The 24,615-nt window shown below is 36.8% G+C and overlaps 1 protein-coding gene across 3 annotated transcripts in view; it reads right to left on the bottom strand.

The window, feature by feature from the left end:
- Positions 1-24,615, bottom strand: part of INTS6 (integrator complex subunit 6) — a 40,874-nt gene continuing 16,259 nt past the window's right edge. Inside the window, exons 4-18 of one of the 3 annotated variants that reach the window (XM_039567226.1) lie at positions 23,722-23,811; positions 15,761-15,944; positions 14,671-14,796; positions 13,686-13,840; positions 10,795-10,947; positions 10,523-10,655; positions 9,933-10,027; positions 9,430-9,540; positions 7,631-7,846; positions 7,395-7,521; positions 6,020-6,162; positions 5,139-5,373; positions 4,055-4,426; positions 3,512-3,605; positions 1-589 (exon numbers count right to left, since the gene is read on the bottom strand). In XM_039567226.1, coding sequence (XP_039423160.1) covers positions 496-589; positions 3,512-3,605; positions 4,055-4,426; positions 5,139-5,373; positions 6,020-6,162; positions 7,395-7,521; positions 7,631-7,846; positions 9,430-9,540; positions 9,933-10,027; positions 10,523-10,655; positions 10,795-10,947; positions 13,686-13,840; positions 14,671-14,796; positions 15,761-15,944; positions 23,722-23,811 — 2,328 coding nt within the window. In that variant the 3' untranslated portion in view covers positions 1-495. The remainder of the gene's footprint in view (positions 590-3,511; positions 3,606-4,054; positions 4,427-5,138; positions 5,374-6,019; positions 6,163-7,394; positions 7,522-7,630; positions 7,847-9,429; positions 9,541-9,932; positions 10,028-10,522; positions 10,656-10,794; positions 10,948-13,685; positions 13,841-14,670; positions 14,797-15,760; positions 15,945-23,721; positions 23,812-24,615) is intronic. The other 2 variants (XM_039567232.1, XM_039567238.1) reach the window with 2 other exon arrangements.

Here is a 24,615-nt window from a genome sequence, read left to right as displayed (position 1 = left end):
TACACAAAGATTAAAATAGAGATTTTATTGATGGAATAACAAAAGTGCTTTTCTTAAATATTTTTCAAAATACATTTATACAACTTACAATAATATATCCAAAATAACTGTATATACAAAACATTACCTTGTTTAATGTATGTGCTTTTTTTTTTTTGAAAATTACAAAGCAACTTTTTGGCAAAGTTCAACCTTAAGAGGTGATAGTTTTGAAGGTTAGATTAAGAAAAATAGAACCTGAGGGAAAGTGACACTTATGTCCATGACAAGCAAGAAGTTCTCAATTTAGTTAAATAAAAATGTTCTCGTAGTATTTTTCACATTACAAAAATAACAGAAGTGAAGAAAAAAAAAGATGATGGATACTTCTCATCATTTTATTGAGCAGCTTCTCATTCTTTCAGGTACAGGAACTTGAGATAAGAGTGCATGTCAAAAATGAATGCAAGTAAGAACAGCAGTGCCCTGCTGTAGCTCTCTCTTGTGTGCAGTTTCTTAGCTGCTGTTGATATGGTTGACCTGATTGGATCTGCGATGGATTTCTTCCAGAAAACTCTCGAGCTGTTCTATCAGCATTCGTTTTTTAAACCTGGGTTTAAAACAAAGCATTATAATGGATGCACAGAGTAATACATGAAACATCATTGACAAAACTTTTACTGAACTCTGGAAACTTCAGTTATTACTACAGGAACAGTGCATGATGAGGCTACACATACATCATATGTATATATACACTGTCTCCTAGCATTCTGGTAAACCACTAACTTGCCTTTCCACCTACTGAATACAAAACTATGTTTACTACAGTTTATTATAGCACATTGCAGAACTTCACTCAGCCCTCAGAAATCCAGGAAAAAGAGAATTAAGAGTTTGTTGCTTCCAGAACTAAAGTTCTGAAGTACAGAAATAAAATATACATCAAAAGAACTACAATCCTGAAGCTGGAAAACAGCTTTTAGGGATTATTTGCATGCCTTCGTGACGCATTCACCAAAGTTAACAAAGTTCGTACTGGTGAAGGAACAGCCATTACACAGTGCAAAGCAGATTTCCTGACAAACAATACAAACTGAAACTTCAAGAAAGAAATTAAAGGAAAATACAGAAATTAAAGGAAAATACATACTCCATACCTCTGGAGTCTCAGCAGTTCTATTCTGTATCAATTGTATAGATTTGATCAGTAGGCCATTATGTTACCTCTGCTTACCCCCCCACTTTAGGAAGTACAACTCCCTGCTATTTCCAGCTAACCCCTCCCCCTTGCAACTTTTCTGCACCTTCTGACCTATGCTTTGGTAGCCATACATGTGCTCAAAGATAGGCAGCAATGAAAATATTTTGAACTACATATCAAGTTCAGTCCTATGACTTCACTAAACCCCAGCAGAAGCCTCTAGTTCCAGTCAGGCATCCTGGTCCATGTCTTTGACTTAGAGACATAGTACCTGCCCTAACTTCCAGATCACAAGCCTCCCCACAACCCCAGCTTGACTATTGGGAAAACAAGGTCCCATTCCCAACCACTCTGTCATTAAATACCCATGCTCTGGCCCCTTACACACCCATATCCCGGTTCACAGTATCCCACAGACACACCACACTTCAAAGTACTGCTTCCCCTCCATTTTTCCTCATTGTCTCTCAAAAATGATAGCTTTTCTGCTATTGAAAGAGAAACTACAGGCCAGGCAGCTTCCAAAGGAAGCTGAAAGCTGTGGATCTTTCAGAAATCTTCCTCTCCTCTTACAACTATAGTGGATTAACCCCCAGATTTAAATGGGAACTCTTTATAAACATTAACTTCGTTGCTGAAATGATCAAGAGCTTTCCTAAGCCCATGTTCAGAGATGGCACTCCTTGCAGCAGGGAAAGAAAGCGTTCCAAGTTTGAATTGCAATCCATGGCATTGCAAAGTCAGCTACCAGTTACCAAAACAAAACTATGTTGACAACTCTGGAGGGCCTAGAGATGTTTCCTGCAGGGAGCAGGGAGCCTGGATTAAATGTGATAGCTTGCCTGGATAAGGAAAGAGGCAGAGAACTGCATAGTGTTTGTAGGCAGTGTTACCCAGGTGGATAAAATATTAACACTATAAAAATCTAACAAAGGAGAGAAGACAAGGATAAAGATTAAGCTGTTCCTATACTCAAACCAATAAAAACTGAAGTTTAGCAACAGTCAACAAATAGAGTTGCCAGCTTTTTCCACCAGTAGGTACAGAAAACTATTAGTTATGGTAGGAGATGGGATTTAATTCTGATGCATCCAAGACCAACACTCAACCACTGCCAAATTTTGTAGAAATGTCAACTAAAGATAGCTGGAATAAAGAGATTATGCAAGAGAAATGAGAGTTACAGGTGCTCTTAAAAGCCTAATTTTACAGGCACAAAAACTCCAGCCCCACTAAGGGCTGCCACAAACTCCAAGAGCAACAGTATGGTTTTGTATGTGAATGAGGAAGTATATAATCCACAGGCTATAGAACAATTCTTACAGGCAATGTAACAAGCAAAAGCACAATAAAGCAATTGTGGCTATAGGAAGAGCATGATCTATATAAATTTACATGCCCCACCAAGCTGGCAATAGAAAGCTAGAGGATCTGTATGAATGTCCAACATCCAGCATACCTTAAACTCTCAGCATGGTTTTCTCCTAAAATTACTTTGTTTTTTAATAATGAAATTTGCCTAATGCCACAGGAAAAGAGCTGACTACTACAAAACAGATTAGAGAATAAGAAGCAACTATTCTTTGAGGTTTCTGAAGTAAGCCTCAAAGTTCTGGCTATATTTACAACCCATGCAAGATCCTGGAATTACTAGTTCCCTGCAACTCAAACACTACTGGTTCTAATACATTTCTGCTTTTTTACCTCTCAGAAAGCATGTAGAAAGCTAAGTATGGACAGTCTACAGATACTGTAAAGAACAGTTTCTACCAGGATCAAAACCACAGGGTTTAAATCCTTATCAACTCACTCTTCTCCAGTGAAAAGCTACCTCCATTTCCAAACTCTCAGACAGGACTACACTATCTCTGAATGAAGTATGCTGAAGAGTAGAGACATATCTTTATGAGCATACCTGAATTTAAAAACTATTTTTAAGACAAGATTTTGAGCAGATGCTGTTTCTGAAAGCCTAATTCCCAGTAATCAGCAGCTCCAATACATTTTCAAATTAACAGTACACTCACACATGGACTTTTTAATTGGAATGATTTTTTTAAAATAACCTTCTCTTTCTATACCATTGTCCATCACATTTACAGGGACTTGGCAGTTACAGTTACTAGCATCTTTAAGCCAAAATCTGAGGGAAAAAGGTAAGCTTTTACAAACAACACCTCAAGAAGCTTATGCATTTCTGCTCTTTCATAGGGAATTATTTACTTGTAGTGCAAAGCATTGTTTTCAAACAACTGCATGATTGTCCAGCAGTTATACATGGCACTACATGGTGCAGTTTTGTAAGAATAATACAATTCTGTTACCTACCTTGAAGCTTCTTTAATAACATTCTGTAAAAATATCAGTCGGGTTTGTAAGCTTCCTTGTACATGCTTCAGTAAAAAGAAGATTCTTTCATATTCTTAAAGGTCAAGAGAAAAAAACCATCAGTTATTTAAAAGATGCCTATACAGATATCTGTTATAATAGCTTTGAGTGAAATGCAACTGACTTCATTCAGTTTTTGTAAACTTGTACCTCCTATCAACTGTAGCAATAACATCTTATTTAATGAGAAGAAACATTAAAAAAAAACACAGGATATTGCAGCTTAGGATATTACTAGCACCCAGCAAGTTAATTCTAGTACAGATATAAAAAACATTACTTTCATGAACACTGATAGGTATAGAAATGTTTTAATCACTCCTACAGTGATGTTCTTAGCAGATGTTTCAAAACAAATCTTTTCAGCTTTAAATTCATTTTGCTTCAGTCTCATGGTCCAGTACATTTCTAAAATAGTGATCTAACATGAATTCTTTGTTTAATTCTAATGCCAGTTTTCTGAAACAAATTTGGCATACTTACTCCTTCCTGGTTTTCGGATCTCTTTCATAATTTGTGCTCTTAGCTCTATATTAATCTCTCTGGAACTTCTGCAATGCACTGGTTTTTTCCCTTTGCTAGGTGAAGACATTGTCATGTTCTCTTCAGTACTTTGCTCTTTACTACCTGATTCCTCATGATTCTCCAAAAACCCATCAACATTCAAATTATTCCCTAAATGTTCGTGGCCTACATCCTCTGTATGAGTTGTCGGTCGATCCAATGAATTGAATGGTGAAGAGGACAGTGAAAACTCTGAATCCACAGTATTTGGAAAAACATCTGATGAAAGGGGGTCTGTAACATGATTCTCAATGACATCATCAACTCCAGCTTCGTTATTTGTTTCTGATGCTGAAAAAAATAGAGATTACACTTGCCAGGTTCAAATTCTTTATCATCTGATACAAGTCAATGAGTCAGATCAGTATTAGACTCTTAAAACAGTCTACTGTACATGGCAGGCAAAAGAAAACCTGTTTGTGGATTGTAACACTGAGCCCATCACTATCTCCTGGCAATTAATGACTTCTAAAAAAAATCACAGATATATTCTATGAAAAATGAAGTTACTATATGGACTACCAACAAAAGAAAAAATACCTCTAAAGTGTGATTTTGTGACATGGTGTCTTTCCCCCTTTAAATCAAACTGACCAAGTTTACTTTAGCACTAAACAGTGAGCAAGAGTTATACAGCCCCTCAGCTTCACACCCAGAGAAGTGATTTCACTGCACTAGAGCAAAATTCAAATTAACTTCATGCTGTGATACTTCTAGAGCATGTGGATTTCCAGGCAAAGGAAGAACACCCTTCTCACTGTCTACGCTGTCTGCTCAGGAGAGAGGAAATACATCGTTTATACTTGGAATTTATATGGAAGATTTCCATCTGAACGACTATGAACTCTGTAAATAACCCCAGATGCACACAAATACTTCATTTTCAAGGGGGAGGGAAAAAATTGCCATATTTGACAAATAAGCCAGCAGTATTTTTTTACACAAAAAAGTTTTTTCACATAAACTAAAAAATAAACTTTAAAGATTTTGAAGATTCACTTACTTTTGTGAATAGCAATGGGTTTAACAAGGTCAGGCTGTGCTTGTGCAATTGGTGTGGGTGGCCCTTTTCCTCCAATGTGGTTATTCACAACCAGAGGAGTTTGTGGTCGCCCTCTGAGCAGGGGGGACATACAACGCCGCCTTTTCGGAATCCCTTGCATATTTGGTTCTCCAGGTCTTTTATGTTTATTTTGAGGTCCTGATACAAATTCGTCTGCTTCATCTATCATCATTCCCTGTAATTAATTTAACAGGAAGAATTCTTAAGCTTCACACCATGTACCGTAAGTTACAATTAATGCTCTGCATTATGATAATGTTTAGCATGTATAAGAGTTACATATAACATGCCATTATGTTTGGAATTCTAAATTGTAACCAAGACCAGATAAATGTGCTTAAGGCCCTCATCCAGCAGTCTGCCAAGTAAGTTAACTGAATGGGGCCATCAAACTTCCTTTTCAGTAATTGCAAAGGGACTCATATTTAATACAAGAGCTCTAAATGATATTGACAGTTGGGTCAATTCTAAGACAGATTTGGATAAAAGGGACAGTCAAGATTCTCAAAGTTATGGGAAGCTTTTTATGATGGAAGATTGGTAAAGGATTTTTAGGTATTAGCTAAAGGTAAAGGCAATTAGGTATTAGCTATACTAGAGACAAGTATTTAATTTATAATACAATTTAGAGACATAACACTGCTTTTCCAATAAAGACTGCCCTCCATAGGATACTACTGATAGAAGAACAGCTGAGACACTTTCTAATAACCATTATTTTTACAAGTATTTGAAAGGGTTTCTCCAATAGACTACTCAAAGAACAATGTAGGCAGTAGTGCACACACAACACGTTTTTAGAAAAGCTTTACAGAAGTCACCTTTTTGTCCAATTTGAATGGATTGCCAAATGTATGAAGCCTTCGTGGTTGATCAGGATCAAGTTCTCGGAGTGGAGAAGGTATTTGTTTTAGATACTCCTGGTAGTTTCCCATTTGTGCTATAGGTACACTGTGAACTTGATCTATCATAACAGAGGAGTTAATTAATAACCAGGACTGCTCACATTATGAGAATTTAGTCTATATCCATTTCATATCTGCAGTGTTCAGACTTTTATCATATGCATTAACAAAACAGCTGTGCAAAGCTCACCATTTTTCTAGCCTAAATTAGTATTCATAACACTTTTGACTTCAGGAGACTTGCTTAAATGAATCAGTACATGTCTTGTGGATTTACCATTATGACAGGAAATAAGCAATAGTTGTCATGCATGAATGTTAGTTTTCCAATGTGTCCCAAATTTACAACAGAGCAATGGATGAAAAAACACACTAGGAACAAATCAGAACTAAAACATTACTACAAAAAAAAAAGTAATGCCATGCTGCACACAGCTTTGACATAACTTTGCCTAATTGTAGCCACCCAAAACTTAATTGTCAGGACTAATATTGTCCCAGAGCAAGGGTAACTTTTGACCACTGTAAATTAACAAATTCTTAAAAACCCATAGGAGCTGATTTTAAACTTATTCTAGTTTTAGAGTTGCCAAGCCTTTGATCCAGAAAAATATACACTAGAAGAAACTGCAGAAAAAAAACCCCTAACATGAGTTAGTCCTCCTCCCTGAAGAACAACTACTCTGACAAAGCAATAATGTAATGTGAAATGTACAGATGCTAATCTGACCTAAGTATTCACAGCACTAATGTAACACAAGCTTTCACTTGCATTGCCCTTCTCACTCTTATTTCAACATCTTCAATTAGATGCCACAAAGCAGTGCCAGAAGACATGGGAAAAAAGGTAAAGGAATAAATTAGCAGACTACTGAACCATTTGCTGTTGGCTCAACAGGCAAAACAATCACAGTGGCAGCACCCAGGGAGCTAGCTTCCTTTTCTACTGCTCACAGTCTACTTCTACTGAGAGATCATAATGTTCAGAACTGCCCTGTGATTGTTCTTTTGTCAGATACATCCATGAAAGTTAGGAAAAACAGTGAACAAGGAATCTTGTGTAAAAGCCCAAGTCTCCTCATGTGGAGTTAAGGAGAGAGCAGTGAATTAGCAATCTTCTCTGTCCTCACCATTTTTTCCTCCAATAAGATAAGGAAAAAGCATCAAAAAAAAAAATCATTCAGTTGAATGGCAGTATCAGGCATCCACCAAATTTTAAAGAACTACATTATTTGTTATATTTTAGCAATGATCATATCACAGGCAGACAAAATATAAACTGTTATCTAACCTTCATCTTGTCCTTTGAGGAACTTGCGAGTATTCTTCAGTAAATTAGATCTCATTCGTGTTAACTGATCCAAAAGATTTCTTCTGGGTATGTCATAAGCATTTCTAAATGTCTGAGGTTTCAAATCCTATGGTTCCAGTAAAATGAAATTCCAATTAATGCCAAGTAAGAAACAATATCTAGCATTTCAATGGAAGTATATTGAAAATAACAACATTACACACAGTGGTGCTTACCTTATTCAGCAAAGCTATTTGGAACCCAGCATACTCCTTCATATTGAGGTCTAGAGGTCTATGAGGAATTTCCCCAGTAATCCCCTGTAGCAGATGTTGAAAATCGTTCCTATGTGCCATAGACAGGTTGTGTGATCTGCTTCTGACCTTAATTCCAGTCTCTTGCGCTACCTTTTTGCCTACAGAGCCAATGACTCTATCGGACTCTATTTTGGCCTTAATTTGAAATAAATAAATAAATAAAATTGACAATATGCTCTTAAAAGGATTAGTCAGACTTATTCATTTTAAATTCCTACCTACAAGATTCAACAATGTCCTAACACACTATGATGACCATAACCAGGCTGAGCGCTTAAGGAGTGCTTAATACATAACTACTTAATGCCTACTACAGTTTTAAATATAGTGAACAGTTTTCTGCCTAGGTCTTCTGCATATTTCTCCTCTGCTGCCCGTTACAGTATCTAAGCACCAATATGCATGCAATGCTTTTATTTTCATAAAATGCCATAATTTGACTAGTAACTCTCTGCAGATCTATCTGTACTTGCATAATGTTCAGCTGTTACTGTAGAGAACAGTCAAACTCTCACAAGACTGATTCTCCCACAACTGTAGTTGTGACCAGTCACCCAATGGTGTCAACTTTTTTAAAGCTCAATACAAATAGTCATAACATTAATAAATGTGAAATATATGATAATAGCCAACTGGCTGACCAGACAGACCTAACCCCCAATATTATGCTAGATTTGTACCCAAATTAACCATGTTCATAAATGCCAGCTTTTTGGTAGAATACAGTGAAAAGAGCCAAAAGGAATTTAGTAACACAACTGCCAGTTTTTGTTTTGCAATTTCACATAAATTTATAGACTACTCAAAAATTTGAATATGTATTGAGAATGCTGACTCTTTACTGGCAGAGCCTTTCAGAAGTTAGAAAACCTGTAAGTACAATTTGCAGTGCATGTCACTACATCTTAGAGGAGTCCAAGATGTCTAGGTTGAGACATCAGCTCACAGAATACTGAGCAATACGATTATGATTTAACAGGATATGCTCTAGACAAAGATATTTGCTTCCTCAAATAATAATTTATATTAATGTTTTAAGAAAAAGCTGGTCCATAAAAACTCATTTGCTAAGTTACAAGTCCTTGGCACTACTGTTTTTTGAAGTTTCAAGCCTACATTTTTTTAATCTTGAACAGAAAGCTTAACATGCACAGTTCAAAACTGGAGGTAGCAGGGCAGAAATGCTTGAGCCTAGTCAAAGATTCAGGCGCTATTCTGAACACGGTCAACAAGTTCAAATGGTCACTTGTCACGTCTATATCTATAGCCTTATCTGAGATTCTCAATTATGTCAGTTATCTCATTTACTAAACACTTTCCACTTCATGTCACAAGCCAAAGAAAGAACACTTTGATTCTGATGCATCAAGCACAAATCCCTATTTTCTGAAAAAATGCTAAAACATCTTTAAAGACAACATGGGTTTTTTTGGATAAAAGTATGTTACTCTCTGCACAAGTGAATATGCTCCTTAAATAGAAAAAACCCTCCATTTGTACTTCTGTATCTGTCTCTATAGTTCAGCTTATACAGTCTGTATTTAAATGTTATATTTTCCTTCAATTCAAAAAACAAAATTATTTTTTGCTAATTGATTATGGGAAAGTATAAACTTGATCTTTCTGCTCTTTTTTCCTTCAAAGCCACTGAACTTGAGTATTTAAAGATTATCCTTCTATCAGAGTAAGTTTTTACTGCTCTTTTGCTTCAACATTACCTGCTGACTCAACTTTTTGAGATATGAAATGACACTGTAACTAAGTCCATATTCCACATTGTCAGCTATAAGGTTTGGTGCTCCCATCATTCTCACAGCTTTCTTCAAAGGCTGAAACATGGAATATATTGCATGGTCATATTTAACTTTATACATACTTCAACTAACTGTACCCATTTCAAATAGAACCTGAGGTTCTGAAAGTTTGAAAAGAAAAAAAAATACTCTCAGGGCAGCATTTTCTGTTGGTTTAAAATAGTTCCATTCATACAGAACCAGTTAACAAAAATAGCATTTATAAACAAGTCCCAGTGTATCATGAAATTAAGAAAATTTCATAACATTCAGGTCTCAAGCCTTCCACAGGACTCCAGTGAAAACACTATCATTATGTATGAAGTTGAACTATTCTCTCAAATTAATATATATTCTACTTGAAATAGAGACTACATCCCCAGTGGAAAGACAACTAGAAACCAGAAATTTTAACACAGTCATCTTACCCCAAGATAATAAGGAGGCATTGTCTTCAAATAGCTTTCAAACGACTGACGCCATTTCAATGTAGGCTTTGCTTTGTGCACTTTAAACAAGTCATCTAAAGGTTATAAAAAAGCAAAGTGACAAAATGAAAGGCATGTCTAGACAGCATTACATCTTTTTTTCTAAAAAAGAAGATTCTATAAAATAAACTCTTGAAGAAACGCGAGTTTCTCAATGATTAAATTAGCATCTGCAATTCAACATATATACAACTAAACCAAACGTACACACACAAGATTAACTCTGCAGCCAAAAATGGAACCTGATAAATCATCTAATTGGATTGGTATTGAGGTAACAGATTAGGAAAAATGGCTCTTAAAACAATTAAAATGAGACCAAAATGTATCTGGAAATGATGATCAAGTAAATCATCTCACACACTGAGTCTGAGTCATGAAGGCCAGACAACTGGAGACAAGTGGAACAAATCACTGATTCTACCATTCTCCAGGTATTAATATTGGTATTAATTGCAGTAATCTATTTAGATGACATCAATGTTTCAATTATGTACCACAGAAGAAAATTTGTATGAAGTGTTATTTACCTAGCAGTGGAAGCAGGACCGGGTAATTGTAAGGCATCACAAATAAATTCACACAATTCAGCGCTGTACTAGCTTTCAAGTAACCAAAAGGATGACCAAGTTCACTGTATTTTGCACTATTGCTCACATACACCTGCAATAAAACACATTACAGTGGATTCACATGCCAAGTATTGTGTTCTGAAGTTGTACATCCTATTTTGATTATAGAATAAGATATATGAAAAACAGCATTCCATAAAAAACTTCAATTCAGCATGCACTCTACTTGCCTGCCAGCAGGTCTGAGGGGATTTTCTTTCCAGGATAAACTGGGTCAGTGGTGAAGGTTCTAATTCATATTTATCAAAAGGCAGTTTGTCAATGACCATCGGTTCACAATCAGTACAGGAAAATTTCACCACAGGATGAGATGTGCGAGGTGGCTAAACAAAGTATTCCACTGTTAATACGGCCACACAACAATTCAAAGGCATTTGTGCTATGACAACTAAAGTAATACAGCTTCTTGGAAAATACATGTATTTAAGGAAACTATTCAACACAGGATTCATTTATTGTTAATGAGTCCTAAGCAATGTATGATGTTAGCACTTGTTTTATTCTGAAGGAATCTTGTTTTCTAAATAAATGCCTATTACTTTACATAGTAAGTCTAGAGCAATATGCAACTAAGACTTCTTGCATTTACACAAAAGCTGTGCAAATGGAAGTAAGTTCTAGTGGGGACAAAAAACACCTTCAATGCTTCTCTGGGACATGTCCATTTTCATTCCCAACAGAAAGAGGTGCTGTACTTTTGCATTTGCTGACTTCCCCAGGCACTTTTCCTTCTTGGCAAATTCAACAGTTACAAATTCAGCAATTATAAAGATCAAGAGCAGCATGAATTCAGAAAAACCCCAAACTTTAAAAACTCACATTTTAACTAGGCCTGAGAAAAAAGTTATTTCAATTCAAGGAATTTCAGTGTTTGGATTTTTTAATCTTTTCATTAATCATAGGAAAAAGGCCTTTGTGTCTCAAGTTTCAGCTGAAAGTTAACAACTTGAAATTTCTTTTGCCAGAAGGGAAAGCCAATTATTAGTGTGATGAAAATTGGAGCTGTACACTTTCCACCGAAGGGAGGAATGCAAGCTCTTATACTTACCCTGAACCTCCCCTCAAGGCCACTAGGATCTGAGGGAGAGCTTAATTGGGAAGCCTTCTTCCATTTGCTCTCCTTACAAAAAGGTAACTAACAAATACACAAGATGAAGTAGAGAAACACAAGGTTCCTTGGACTCTCTTACCACTTCACCTTGAAAGCAATTCTTTTATGTGTAAGCTCTAAGCTCTTCACTTTAGGACAAGCCACCCAAACAAGTTATCTGTCAAGAGCACTGATCTTGCCTTGAGTGTCTCCACCCTGAGGAAGGTGTGCTGTCCAACTGCAAACCGAATAGGAGGCCCAACCAAGTGGAGGAAGAGCAATTCTCTTCAAAGAATATGACTAATAAATAGCTGTGGTGGAGTTTTTCACCAAGCCAGCAAAGTTATACCAGGAATAAAAAGGCTGCAAAAGAAATTGACTACTCAGACTTGAGAAGTCCAATAATCCTTTGCTGGATAAAAGAACTATTTTTACCTCTGAGCAGTTGAAGCAGCCATTTACATGTTGATCTGCCAACAGACTTTCATACATTTAAGAAAGCCTTGATGGTGTCATTAGCCACAGCAGACTTAAGTTCTTAGGACAGAACTGTTTAAGACAACTCCACTGTGGATCAGGTAACAGGGAGGAAAAGTCAAGTATTTAACTATGAACTCTTAAGCAGACAAGATATGCTACATACATACACACACACTGATTACAACATGTGCTATGTTTTAACAGTACTGAAATACAGGTCCTGAAACACCATCAGCAAACTTAGCTCCCCAACACTGCATGAGGAAGGTTCAATGCAAAATTTCAATTGATATCAACAAGAATTTAGCTGTACATGACAGTGCTTTATAGTTATGAGAGCTATACACACTACAAGAGAAAAAAATCTTTTTGCCATTTGAGTAAGTCAACTTCAGGCTTTTAGATGATTTAATTCAACAACTCTTCACTTAGTAAGATCTATTTTACCAATCTTGATTAAGATCTGGAGTAGCAAACTGTACTGACTCTACATGACCAGCTTTTCTACGAAAAAAACCTTTAAATATCCAGTACACAATGACATCTTTTTAATGACTACAGAAAATTCACTTTTATTCATATATGCTAGCTTGCTTGTAGTTCAGAAGGACATCCACATCCTTTAATGAATGTGGCCACAGATGTCAAAAAATATCAAACCTGTAAATATGACTAAAATTTCATACTTGCATCACTCCTCAACAACCTGTATTTCAAAGGATTCATCTGTTTTTAACCAAGAGATAAAATTTACTAGAAGTTCAGTGAGTTAGTCAGCACATCTGTTTCATATGAAAAAAGCCACAAAAATTCAATAAAAATCATAATGAAATCTAGATAACCATTACACTACTGCAGGATTTCTACTTTAATTATTTAAAATATTAGCAGAAACAAAAATGCATTATACTATACTAATGATTAGATGTCAGACCAAACAGCAGTGGCATACATTCTTTTGTGAAAAAGAACAAATAAATTAATTCTGTGGGCAGTAATTAGAAAGCTGAGGTTTTCTCAGTTTGGATAAATTGAAGGCGTAGCTACACTGCACAACAGCAGATGAAATTATATTCACTTGCTCGAATGAAAGCAGAACTACCACAAGGATTCAAATTGTCAAGATCATACTATCTTTTATTAATACCCTCTATGAGGCAATAGAATCTGATAGACTTTTACCAAGTGCCACCATTTGATATTTAACAGGGTTCAAACAAACACTCAATCACATGTACTGGGTCAAAAATCTGTTACAGGCAGTTTCTTAATGCTTCGAAGTTACTGAAAAGCAAACCCCATATTATTTGCTCATCAGTAATTTATAGGGATAACTGCAACACAGGTTTGCATGTGTGACTCCTTGGATCACACTGCTCCCACAGTTGCTACAAAGCAATACATATTTCAAGACTTTAAAAAAATCTGTGAATAGGAAATCCTGGAATATTCCTTCATGCAGAAACCCTTTACTTTATCTTCAGTACATACCAGTGTTGGAGAATTTTGATCTGGCCAAAAGGATTCAGGAACAGGCCAATGACCTATAGGAACCCCAGTTTTAGGGTTTGGTCTGACATAGATAAGTTTGTGACAGCTGTGCCAGGGTTGGGGTCCAAAGGGTCTGGATATCTCCACCTGCCCATCTACAGAAGAAAAAGGCTTTGAGTCAAAATAATGTTAAAACTCAAGAAGAGGATTAAATAACTTCCGTGAAGACTTAAGGAACTATAATCCCAGGGAAGCCCTTCCTGCAGTTAATATTATTTCTAAGAATAGCAGATAGTTGACAGTAAGCATTTCTGCAAAAACACAGACTGAGAAACCAAATAAGCATTAAATGTTTGCAGGATGAGAGCCCAGAAAGCCAGTTTTCTGGAACCCTTCATAATAATCAGTTTCTTTTTCCTCCATTGTCATTAACAGATAACCTTCAAATCCAAGCATTAAAAAAGTGATATACACGACTAATACTGCTGGACTTTTTATTGCAGTGAAGTAAAATTTTTTAAAAATCCCACAGATTTCTCAGTAACATCCTAGAGAGGGACCTAGCTAAGCCATTTAGAATGAGAAATTAATGCCACACGTGTATTTGCTATTTTGACTCTTAACACAGCCACTCTACTACATTGAAGAAAAAAGGGTAAGACCAAGTCTTTCCAGATCATGTTATTTTCATTTCTAGCTGGTTGAAAACTGCTTAAAACTTATAAACCCCTTTAACTATGCCTGACATGAACAAATGCATTTAAGACCACCTGAGTGGTATGACCAAATGCAGAGGTGTCTAGCAGCTACAGCCAGTTATTTTGAAATACTACAAAGTTTCAGAATTAGCAGGTCCTTTTGGTAGTAAAGTCTTTCAAATTGCAATAGTTACCCTTTTGACTTGACAACTACTACATTAAGTTCACTGAGTTATATTGACAGTCATCCCTATTATTTGATATATAGTGTAAAAAATTTCAAGTACCATCAATTGGTGAGGGATCTGGTCCAGCTTTTTCAAAATTTATTACCACTCCACTTTGTACTTTTTGCACCAATGACTCAAGACATTGATTCAGCATTCTTGGAGAGCACACACAATATGATCGACCTGGAACAAAACAGTCAGGGTTAAAGCTCTTCAGTGCTTCTGCCCTTATGTTAACTTGGATCATTTAAAACTGTTCAACCACCATACACATTGATTTATGTATGGATCACTGATTTAATGCTTCTCCTGAACACTCCCTCTTTAAGCAGCAAGGCAGCCTAGTAAAGCACTGACAAACGCCTCATTGGAAATGTTTGTATTTTCAACCCTTAATGACTAGCTCAAATTCTTGGTTGCATTCATGGATAATGGGCTCCCCCTTGTGACAGACATCAACACTTAAACTGCCCACAAATTTCAGTCAAAGAACTTGCCAGAACAGCCTACATACAGCCAGAAAGCAGTGGAATCAAATCCTTTTGGAATACTTTTCAAAGCCCTTTGTTTCCTCTCTATCAGGTCCCCTCTGATGCACCAGAAGAATAAGTACATTTTTAAAACGTAATAAACTCAGTGCCTGAGTTTGATCTGGAATATGTTCTAAGATATTAACAATATGATCTATAACTGAGACAAGTATCAATTCTGCAGAATTATGCATTCTGAAAGGCATTCTGCATGCTCTGGAGGGAAAAAACCTGAAACAACCCATTTCCTTCACTTCTGGCTTCTTTAGAAGAGAGTGTGACAGGAATTTACCAAAACTGTACTGCAGAACAGACTCTATTACAATTTCTAATTGCAACGCCAAGGTGTAGTAAAAAAAAAAAGTAAGTTCTCTCACAAAAAACTTCTGAAGAAAGTAGATTCACTCTTCCAAGACAGGCTACATTTAAATTGTCTGTAGCTTTAATGCTGTAAGTGTCTTTAGCTGCATTATATCAGTCTCAAGATTTTTTACAAGTACTGGAAGAACTTAGAAATCCTTATCCCATGACATGGAATCACACAATTAATTGAACTAAACTGAATTAATTTGCACTTTGGAAAGTAATGACTTGTCAAAGGAAACAAGGGCGCTCACCTCCTGTGACTTCACACATAGGCGTGATTGCAGAGTCATCCACAGGTACGCCTGTCATCTGCTCTGATTCTGGGGCTGTAATACCAGGCAAACGAAGAACCAAAGCAAATAACCTCTGATCCCATCGAAAGGGCTCCTTAGTCAACTCACTTCCAGGTAAAGGGGAATTGAGAGGTAAATGGAGCTGGAAAGGAATTTAAATCAGTGAATACACAGCTTTTAAAAGAAAAAAAAATTCAGGTTACATAGCAGTGGCAATTCACTCTATATAAGCACACTTCTCTCTCCACGCACATTTAATAATTTCATTCAGGTACTGTACATTACCACCAAGACATCCATCATTTAATCAAGACTTGGCCATTTCAGAGCAACATAATGCATGCTGAGAACCTCAAATCAAGTGATAACCACTTTTAAAAACTGATCCAAACTCAGAATCAGTATTTTCTTTAGAATTTCAGCAATAAAAACAGCTTCACTGTTGTGTTCTTTTGTTCAGTTTTCTGCAGAACAGGCCCACTCTTAGCTTAGTACTTTTCCTCAATTCTTCAAGATAAGCACCACTGAACAAAAAAGCAATGTTAATCCAAGACTCTCATGGAAGAAATATAGCTTGGGTATAGCTGCTAAAAAAATTAAGTGTATATCAGGCAGGATTACCTACTCCAAATAACAGCTTCAAGTGAACTAATGCAGTAGTTATGTTACAGAATCAAAGATTTTAGATAATTTGGGTATATCCCAGAATTAACTCATGCCTGTGCTTTAAGTGAAAAGAAGGTGTTAACAGTAGCCACAGCTACACATACAAGGAAGAATTGCTTGCCATGTGCTGTTGTATTGCCTCTGGGAAGAACTACTCAAAAGTTTTAATTCAGAATATTGAAGATACCAAACACATGGAAGCATCTCTTTTTACTTTAATTCACAGAAAAGACAGTAAAGAGATTCAAGTGTCAGGCTTCAAACATGCCACAGTAGAGATACAGCAATGGTCAGGACATTTATTAACCACTAACAGCAATAGCCCGACACACTAACAGAACACCTGGAAGTCCTGGGATAGCAGCAGTTTTACACCTAGTTAACCCCAATGAGAAAAGCTTCTAAAGGACAGCAGAAGGCATTCACAAGATCCTAGATGCTTTTTGCATGCAGATACTTCACACAGACTAGTGGTAAAAAGAAAGCTTATCCAGACATTCAGCTACAGAAGCCCTGAGCAGACAGCTTTGCAACAAGTAATTGCAAGTTTCAGAAAATTTTATACATCCCTGGCTGATGATACCATTGTCAGCACAAGCAAAATTCTCATTTCACCTGGAGCACTGCAGCAACAAAAGAGGGGGAAAAAAAAATCCCCAAAGCAATGACTCAAGTGGTGCAAACAGTTCCATTACCACACCAAATACAAGGGGGTTAAGCCCACATGCTGAAGCAAACTCAACACATCTTCAAACATTTTCTCTCATGCAGCATTCAAATTCTCAAGCCCAGCTCAATCCTAGCAAGAAAGTACTAGTCTGTTCCAAAACTTGATGCAAATCCACGTAAGTGCTCATTACATATTGCCTTCATTTCTAGTTCATAGTATTAGAGAATTTACAGAAAGCTGTTAAAAAAGGTCTTTTGTTTGCTTATTTCGAAGAGATAAAGTATTAAAAGTATCGAAAGTATTAAAACCTGATTTCCAAAACCAGATACCTCAGCTATTTCTATTTACATAATTACAGCATCTCATACTGGGAAAAATACATGCCTTAATGTTTGAAAAGCAATCAATTTATTGATACAATCTCAAAGCTATGAACAAGCACAACAAGCCTACTCATAACATGTGGCCAAGTATCAGAATATTTTGGACTTTTCAGCACACCCGATGATTCCTCCTGAATTCCTTTTTGCTTATGCAAGCACAGAGTAGTACAAGTAAGAACTGAATTATTTCCCCAGATGTTTCATGTTTTACACGAAATTGGTCAAAGGGAACTCAGCTAGTTTAGTACTGATTGACATGCATGTCTTTCTCCTCTACACAAAGAGCCACAAAGACTGCCTGACAATGGAAACTCAGTTAAAAGAAGTTAAAAGAATAGCCACATTCTTAGTAAACAGCCCAGAATCCTGACTATAAGGAGACTGAATTGCAAGCACTCCACCATCTTCACTTGGGGCTATTAAGGAATGCCATTCAAGCTTGCCTACTTAGATCTAACTGAAGATATACTATCTCCAAAGAGTATATTTGATCTGCAAAACACACCTATGTAACAGCATTATTTTTCTTCGGGCAGCACATATACTTGGTTTTTACTATATATATTTTTATATATAAAGTATCCCACTGGATCCTGCACCAAGACTATCCCGAGTTCAGTTTACCTCAAGCTCCAAAACATTTCTTTGGCTCAGCTGGATTTATGGAGAGAACTGCAAAACCAAAGAGTAATCAGAAGCTGGCCATTGCATTACGTACATATTGCTATCAGAAATGTTTTCAAACTGTATGGACAAAATGCAAAGCAATCATCATCAAATCAAATGTCCTCACCTTCCCACAATTTAATTCCAGTTAAGTTTAATATCCTTTTACACTTATACTGGCAAAGTTATAGATTCAAACCACCTCATTCACCAATATTAGCAATGTGGTCTTGTCACCTCCAGTTACTTTTTTTTAACTGGTATTGTATTACCATAGCAACTGCATACCTAGCAGAAACTAAGATGAGCCTAGAATTTTACATCTTGCATTTCATTTCTTTCCCCACGCATATTTTAATATGAAGGCATGCACACATTTTCCTCTTTCTCAACAACCAGTATGAAAGATACAGGTATACTGAACTAATTAAGGGAAGGTTATTTATCAGCTATGGTCTTCAACATATGACTGTAGAAAGACAAGTGTCCTCCCAGCTTAGTACTAGAAACCAGCTGTTTTGTCTCATCACTTGTTTGTAGGAGCACACAGAAGCCCTACCATTCCCAAATGCCACAATGCTACAATGAGATATCAGCGTGTGCCTTATGCCACTCTTCCTGCCTTTAAGACAAGTAAAATATTCCAGAACTAAGAGGGGGTGGAAGATAAGAATGTTCTAGAAGATCTCTTCAGTACAAGGCTATTGGTGAGCAGGTTTGTTTATTCTCAGTCCTTGTTTCTACCTACATTAATGCAATCATAAGAAGCAGCACAGTCTAAAATCCTGAAGAGAAAAAAAAAAGGGGATCCTAGAGACCATAGGATGAAAAAAGTTAGATAAGCATTAGAGCACTCTGCACCAGCAGGGCAGTGTGAGAAAGACAGTAATGATCTTCTGGCAATGGCTGCACATATGGGCTCATCCATTAGAAGGGGCAGCAATAGCATTGCTTAAGCTTTAGTACCCAAGTAATAGCAGGCAGCTCCATCTCAGGAAATCTCATAAAACGTTGTTAGAAGACTAGGCACTAAAAAATATGCCTACAGTCAACTTCTCTTTTTGTATCATAAAAAAGAAAAATCTTAGAAAAAAGAAATCTATCTGCAAGTAACCTTCCTTGCATGCTCTTCTGGTACCCAGAAAAAGGACAAACATCCCACATTCCAAGCAAATGCTTACAGGACTAAGGACAGGTAACTATTCAAGCCCAGCTGAGAACATCAGCTCTTGACAGAGTGATAAACTCTACTTAGTTATCAAAAACATTGTTTTCACATCTTTTTCCATACAATCCTATGCAGTTATAACACATAAGCACAAATTGTTCTTCCATGGGAGATAACTCAAGGAGATCCCAAAGACACCAAGGTCAACTGACACACCATGTCAATGTCATGATGTACTTGGCCATTCCAAAGCCAGCATTAACCACAACCAAGTACTCACTGAGCTGATATAGTTACACATCAAGAGCTCTGGAGCTCAGTGTCAAGTGCTGTGAACCCAAAAACTCCTGCTACCAGGAATAATAAGGATGAGAAAGAATGGGAACATACATTTAATGATATTTGCATATTTCTTAATAATATGCAATAATATAATAATATAATGCTATTTACACATTTCTTGCAGAATTTGTTTAGAAATCAAAATTTTTAACTGGAGGAACTATAATAAAAAACATAATGGAGCATTTAGAGCTCCTGATTATTCTTCAAAGTAAGCAGAACCTTGACACTTGTCACAGTTGTTACAACTGCAATACAAGGTGATCAGCTCTGGGAAGGATCAATGTGCCAATGCCAAACAGCTGCGGGATGAAGTCTCATGAAAATCACAGATTCCTCCTGTTAGAGTCTCTCATAACTGGAAGATCCGAAGAACAGCAACAAACAGAAACCAAGCAGCATTGCTTATGCTTTTTGCTTGTATAATCATCAGAATGTATCAATATGCTAATAACTCCATTTCAGTCTTGCAGACAAGTTAAATGCTACTTAGAGGGTATGTAGAGGGAGGACAAGGGAATATAGCTCAGCAGTTGTAAAACTGGAAAAGTATGTTATTTCATAATATAAAGAGGAATAAGAAATCCCTTCAAGCATTTAAACATTTGCTTAACAAAAGATGAAGAAAGGGCTAAGACTGAATTTGGAGGATCAGGCCAGAAGCAAAAGCCACTCCGTAAGGAATCCATAACATGAGACCTACTAATTAATGATGGTTTGCCAATAGTATGAGCCCATCCCCTCCTCAAGTTCTGACTGGAACTAGTGAATCCAGGGAAGGGTCTGGTCAACAGGCCACGCAGAACACATAGAACTGATGCTGGTAATTTTCTGTACATTGGCACCGGTGCATTAAAAAGCAGTGCCAGAAGGGACAGAACCGAAAATGTTACTGACTTGTGCAGGTGGAGAAAATTGCATAGACAATATAATTTCTGTCTTCAGTCTGAGTAACCACACCCATGAGAGACAAGGAAGCACTCACTGAAGGGTAAGGCTCTATGTGCAACAAACATTTTAAAATCCACAAAGGAACAGGACATCTGAAGAATTCAGCAAGAGCTCTGGAACAGGGTTTAAGCTTGACTGCTTCACACTAGGGTAAATGACAGTGTTCGCATAGTGATAAACTGATTGCATTTGTAAGAATGCAAATGTTCATCTGAATGACAAAGCTTTGAGAAAACTTGCCTCCAGGTTCCATGCTGGCTTCACAGGCTTTCCAAAAAAACCCCAACAAAACACCAAAGCCCAACATTGTTGGTTCTCTTGAACATATGTCTTAAAAGAACTAAAAATATACTGCCTCAGTCGATGCTAGGATGTAAAAACGTTGTGATAGCCAGTGGGATATGATCACTTCCAACACCAACTCTGAAAAGCCTCCCCAAAGTCAAACCCAAAGAACAGGACATTTGAAAGTGACTGAAAAAGCTTTGTTAGTAACCAAAGAGGAGCAATGAACCTCTGTATCTCCAGGGTGGTGTTCCTGTACTAATTCTAGTTCATTTCTGCATGTCCAACTTGAGAGGTAACTGCAAAGGACACTCAATGGAGACAAAGAAAATTTCTGATCAATAGGACACACACTGACAACAGCAAAAGATCATCCCTGAAAGACATTAGCGCCCTTCAAATGCTTTGTTCCTCTTTGATAGTGTTAAGAATGTTCCTACCAATACACCTACGGCAAAAAAAAGGGGGGGAAAAAAAAATCGCATTCTTTGCTGGGTGTGAAACATACCCAGTACATACATATGAAAAAGCATACAAACAAATTTGCATTTTGTCTTGCAGGAAGAAAAGTGGTTACTCCGCCTTCTGGAGGAATGGAACACCTTTACATTGGCTTATTTATAACAAAAAACCCTCACATTAATTCACTATTATTAGAGCAAATTCTGCATTTCTAGAATGTAATTTAATAATCACAAAATTGTAACATTGGGCTCAATTTGACATGATCACAACACAAACTCTGGGTGTAGCACACACTTATCAGTCAGGACTGCTCATGAGCCAAGTCTAAATTTAGTAGATTAATGCAGTCACCAGAAAGCTCTTTTTCTCAACCTAAGTTACAACAGTTTAAAGATGTGAATATATGACCAAATGGTTGCCTGACTCTAGGAAAATGTCTTCTTGCAAAGACTAACATGAAAAAGTTGTACCCACATTAAAAGGAAAAGGAACAAAAAAACCCTGGCTGGCTATAAAAAAGACCTGACTCTTGTTAGAGAAAGAGCTTAATTTACCTAAATCATTTTGAATAATGAAGATGAAAGGAAATGTAACATAGAATCATAGCACTGCATACACTAGAAGGGACACATGACATAAGTTATACAGTCCAGATGCTTTTGACTGCTCAGGACCTTGTCCAATGCAGCTTTTCCCATCTCCACAACCACTGGACAACATGCCCAGTGTTTGATCACCCACACAGTTAAAGATTTTCTTGATATCCAATCAGAATTTCCCATTGGAGAACTTGCAGCTGTTGCCTCTCATCTCAGCCCTGGGTACCTCCAGGAAAAGACAGGCTCCCTGCCCCATTAAGCTGTTGCAAAGGGTGGTAAAGGACTCCCCAGTCCTCTCTTCTGAAGACTGAACAAACCCAGTTCTCAGCCTCTACCCAGAAGTTATTTGCTTCACCCTCTGAGCACCTTGGTGTCCTTCACTCCAGTATGTCAGTGTCAGATTTTACTCATCATCTGACAACAGAGATTATTCTCCTCAAGGAAGGACTTACACAGCTAAGAGATTACCCAAAATAGTATTCTGCTGCTAACAGATGTTGCATGTATGTTGCAAAAGACTCAAAAAGCGTCACACTACTCTAGTCTACTCAGTATTTTGTACTGCACCCATTCAACCACCAGATTAATCTGAAAATAGCTTATTGGGTAAAAAAAAGTATGATGGAAGTGAGGTTTCATACAGATAACCTACTTGTTACTGTGATCCAGGAATTCCCTTTCAGTTACTAGCTATGCTTGTTGGGAGTCCACACAGAATTATGCAATTCTCTTCCTTTAAGTCAGATATATTACAAAAACTACTCAAATACCACTTTTCATACAGACAAATTCTGTAAGTGCTGTAAGAATGCAATATAATACATTATTAGGAGAAATCTGAGTCACTAATGAACAGCAAAGTACAAGTTAATCTGTACAGTCAAATGTGGTGCAGCACAGGCACAAGTAGTCTACATTCTCCCCTTAAGTTTTAAAATGGAGTTTTGGATATTAACCTTTTCCCTGAAAAGGGAATGAGCTTAGGCATTTGCTGTAGTTTGTTTTGGTTGGTTTTTTTTTTTTTTTTTTTTTTTTTTTTACTATGGGCACTGAGCTGGCCAGACCAATCCTATCCCTTGTGACCACTTTCATCTTTTTAAGGAAAGAATTCAAAACGGCCAGTGAGTTAAAATAGTTCAGTGCCTCAGCATTTGCTATACCTCTAAGTTAGCCAGATGTCTGAGTGGGTACTCCAGTATATTCAGATCTCAATTTTAAACTGCTCTACAGATTCAATTTGGAATATATTTCTTCAGTTCTTATCTTGAATTATAAGGACTACTGATTTGATTATAATCTTTTTAAGAACTCAGTGTGAGAGTAGTACATGTTTCACATACTCCCTAGTGGCCACATCCTTTGGGAAATCACTACTTTAACTTGGGTCTGTACATAAAGAACTTTTATCAAAACCAATTAAAGACATACGTACTTTACAGAAATCAATTCCTTCTGCTAACATTTGAAAAACCATGAATTCCCTAGACAGAAATAACAAACTCATTCTACTAAACAGATCAACAGTTGTACCACAGGTTTCTGTTGCATGAGGTAAGGAAAAAGTTTTGTTTTTCTGTAATGCTATTGCATAAAATTACTTCAAAACACAAGCAAGTTTAAGCTATTGATGAGCATTATTCTGAGGAATACACTCGTACTGTAAACAATATCAATGTTTAAATAATGTTTAGTACACATCACTGTAACCAGAGGTTAGATCTTACCTCTTCCTGTATCCCACTGGTAGTAGTTAATTTACTTCCATCAGTAACTGTTATAATTATTGCTGGCTCCAGAAAAAAAGGGTTTCGTCCCTAAGGGAAAAAAAGTAGTTTTACTTAAAATGATGTAACAAACTCTGTTCAGTCATTAAATAGCCACTGATATCCACCAACAAAACAACAAAGCTTGAGGTATTTGTTCTCGTGTACTACATAGTACAGCACAATGGGTTTCTGAGCCTTTTTACAGTCAGAACATGGAAAGCTAGACATTTAGCATGTCTGTATTCAATGAATGCATACAGAAACACAGCAACAATGGTTAACAGGACTTCAAGAATAATGCTTGCTGAAGTAGTCTAACTAGCAGCTGTTTAGAGAAACAACCATCTCCTCAAAAGATACTTCCAATTCCCCCTATTCCAAGGTTTTGTGTGATTTAATTACTGTGTCTCCAAGTAAAGTATTTGCATAGTATCTTGTGATCATGACCCCTGGGTTAAAAATTAACACTCTGTGTATTAAGACTGATATAAATAGCAGCAGTTCCATTCTGATCAAAGTGCTTCAACATGCATGCAAAATCTACTTCAGAAACAAATACCTGAAAAATAAGCTTTCCATATGTATCATTTAAGACAAAAACATATACAAGGTAAGATATTCTAGGATCCCACCAAGACATGCACCTAGCCTAGCTGTAGCAAAAACTTGAGGTCAGTTATTGGTATTTCCTTTATCTACTGCCAGTATTCTAGGAGCTTTCTCTGCCTCCTGAAACAGAATTCCAAAGAATTCCATGGACATGTCAACTCCAAGCTCAGGTACCACATTTAACTCTACCTAGGGTTAATAAAGGACTGAATAAAAGTCACCAAAATAAAGATTTTTTTTTTT

Source organism: Corvus cornix, chromosome 1, assembly GCF_000738735.6.
Source record: "Corvus cornix cornix isolate S_Up_H32 chromosome 1, ASM73873v5, whole genome shotgun sequence".
Taxonomy (NCBI): Eukaryota; Metazoa; Chordata; class Aves; order Passeriformes; family Corvidae; genus Corvus; species Corvus cornix.
Note: the sequence above shows the minus strand (reverse complement) of the source record. Positions and strands in the feature narration are given on the sequence as shown.